Source organism: Berghia stephanieae, chromosome 10, assembly GCF_034508935.2.
Source record: "Berghia stephanieae isolate SIO BIC M18660-M18661 chromosome 10, UCSD_Bste_1.3, whole genome shotgun sequence".
NCBI lineage: Eukaryota > Metazoa > Mollusca > Gastropoda > Nudibranchia > Aeolidiidae > Berghia > Berghia stephanieae.
The window spans coordinates 32,379,296-32,381,795 of record NC_088369.1 but is presented as its reverse complement, the minus strand read 5'-3'; the positions used below and the strand labels follow the sequence as shown (position 1 = coordinate 32,381,795).

Sequence of the window (2,500 nt, the reverse complement as noted above, 5' to 3'; positions counted from 1 at the left end):
TTGACGACCTTTGTCGATGACTATCGTAGGATTTTGGAAATGAACAGGGAGGAGGAACAACATGAGGTTAAATACATTTTACATTCAACACGGATTGAATAAATAGTGAAAGAATTGAATATATATATATATATATATATATATATATATATATATATATATATATATATATATATATATATATATATATATAAAAGTGGAATGCGTGTTTCCCTTAGTTGTATCCAAACAGCACACATGTAAACGCTATTTATCAGGGTGCGATGATTTCTACGAGTGAAAAAACACAAAATCACACAATTCATTAAAACAACAAGCCACAATACTAGAATACTGAGGAAAGTCGTTGGAATTATTAATTGTTCACCAAACAAGGGACTGAATATCGTAGATAATGCATCCACTCCATAGAACCAGTCAGGGGTTCCATTTTCCCAATTGGTGGAGTACTCGCTTCACAAGCAAAGGGGCCGGTATTGATTCCGTTTGTAGTCGATATTTCTGCCCGCTCCCCACCAGTCCATGCAGCTCTGATTAGGTACGTAGTTGGACGTTTTAGATTTGTCAGAAAGTACTTTGTAATGGAGTAGCGTCCTGTCGAAAGGATAACTAGCAAATCCGTTTAACGTTGCAGAAACCAGGATAAACTTCCGGTCTGTTGGGCATATGACTACTTTTTTTGTTTCTTTTTAATATGCAACACTGTAGAATTATATTGCTTTCTTTCATATTGCATGTTTGAGTGGTTGTATGTTTGAGTGAAAGTAGTCACGTTACTGTTAAGCGCTTTGAGCTTGTTGATATACGGGGTAAGGCGTTATATAACAACCATTTACTATTATTATCATTATTATTATTATTATTATTATTATTATTATTATTATTATTGTTATTATTATTATTATTATTATTGTTGTTATTATTATTATTATTAATTATTATTATTATTATTATTATTATTATTATTATTATTATTATTATTATTATTATTATTATTGTTATTATTGTTATTATTGTTATTATTATTATTATTATTATTATTATTATTATTATTATTATTATTATTATTATTATTATTATTATTATTATTATTATTATTATTATCATTATCGCCCTATTGCGGTCTCGAACTATCTACTATGCTCATTGCACTTCAGGATGTTTTTTGCTTAAATTAGTCACTGTGCCAGCTATATGTAACCAAAATAATGTACAATACTGAATATGACAGCTTCTAATACATAAATAAATAAATAGATAGATAGACAAATAAATAAATAAATAGATAGATAGACAAATAAAAAAATAAATAAATAGATAGACAGATAAATAAATAAATAAATTAATTAACAAAAATAAATAAAATGTAAATAAATTAAAAAGAATAAATGCCAAACACGGAACGTTTCGGTCTCAAAACTTTTCTTCAGCCAAATCATTTCATCTTGAAATTAAACGTCAGTCTCCGATAGAAAAAGGCTCACTGATTCTTTATCGCTGGAGTTACCATTGTGAAGATCATGTCAGTGATAGGACCAGTGAGTCCATTTCTCTTCTATCGCAGACTGGCCATTTACTTTCATGTTCATGATCTTATTCATGATCTATGCAGTGCATTTCAAGTGGATTACTATTCATTCATCGCACTTGAATTTATTAATATAATATTATATTTACGTACACTATTTTATCCAATATTCCCAAATCCGGCTTGTGCACATGTGCCTTTGTTAGTAACGAACGCTTACCTCACCATCCTAATTGTCCCCCTAGACGTGCCAAAACGTGTCTGCCGTCTTTCTTTTTTCTTTTTACTGGTATCAAAGCCTGGCAACTTCTCATCAAGCTTAGAGGAGTGTAGGTCCCCGCCCCCACGAGGAGTGGCCAGGCTTTGATACCAGTAAGAGGAGACACTGGGTAGCTGCGAATCGGCTTCGGTCGAGGAGCTGCCTAACGGCAAGTGCGTTACATCGGTGGGGTCTAACTACCTGTCCAATATGTCCAAGCTGTGGGCAAGAACCCGAGACGGCAGAGCATCTAGTCGAAAGGTGTGTTGTGACAATATGCTACCCGGCGGGTTTGCGACGGTGCACGAATGCGGACCGGACTTTGCTGATTGGGTCGATCGTCATAACATAGTAGTGTGAACCATAAGAGGCTGCTGCTGCCGTCTTTCTGGATTTAACGTTATATATACTAACGTTTTAATAGTTAGTTTTTTTTTTGGTTTTTTGTTGTTTGTTTGTTGTTTTTTTTTTTTTGGCTGGAGAGGGTTTCGAGCTCGAATTATACAACATTCGGAAAGCAGAGGTAGTACAGCTGTCACCGACTCGGTTACCTATTCCTCTCGACTCTGGCCTTCCCCCCCCCCCCCCCCCCCCCCCCAAAAGACTAGGCGACAACTTATCACTCGTCATCAATACCAAGAGTAAAGTCTATAATGTTTCTTTTCTCCTTCTTTGTGGCATGGAGTCTCAGATTCTCCCTCAAAAAAAAAGAG

General features: G+C 34.5%; 1 protein-coding gene across 1 annotated transcript in view; it reads left to right on the top strand.

Annotated features, from left to right (window-relative positions):
• Positions 1 to 2,500, top strand: part of LOC144980983 (uncharacterized) — a 40,412-nt gene that overhangs the window by 19,431 nt on the left and 18,481 nt on the right. Inside the window, exon 7 of the mRNA XM_078929018.1 lies at positions 1 to 66. This exon is cut by the window's left edge and continues 12 nt beyond it. Coding sequence (XP_078785144.1) covers positions 1 to 66 — 66 coding nt within the window. The remainder of the gene's footprint in view (positions 67 to 2,500) is intronic.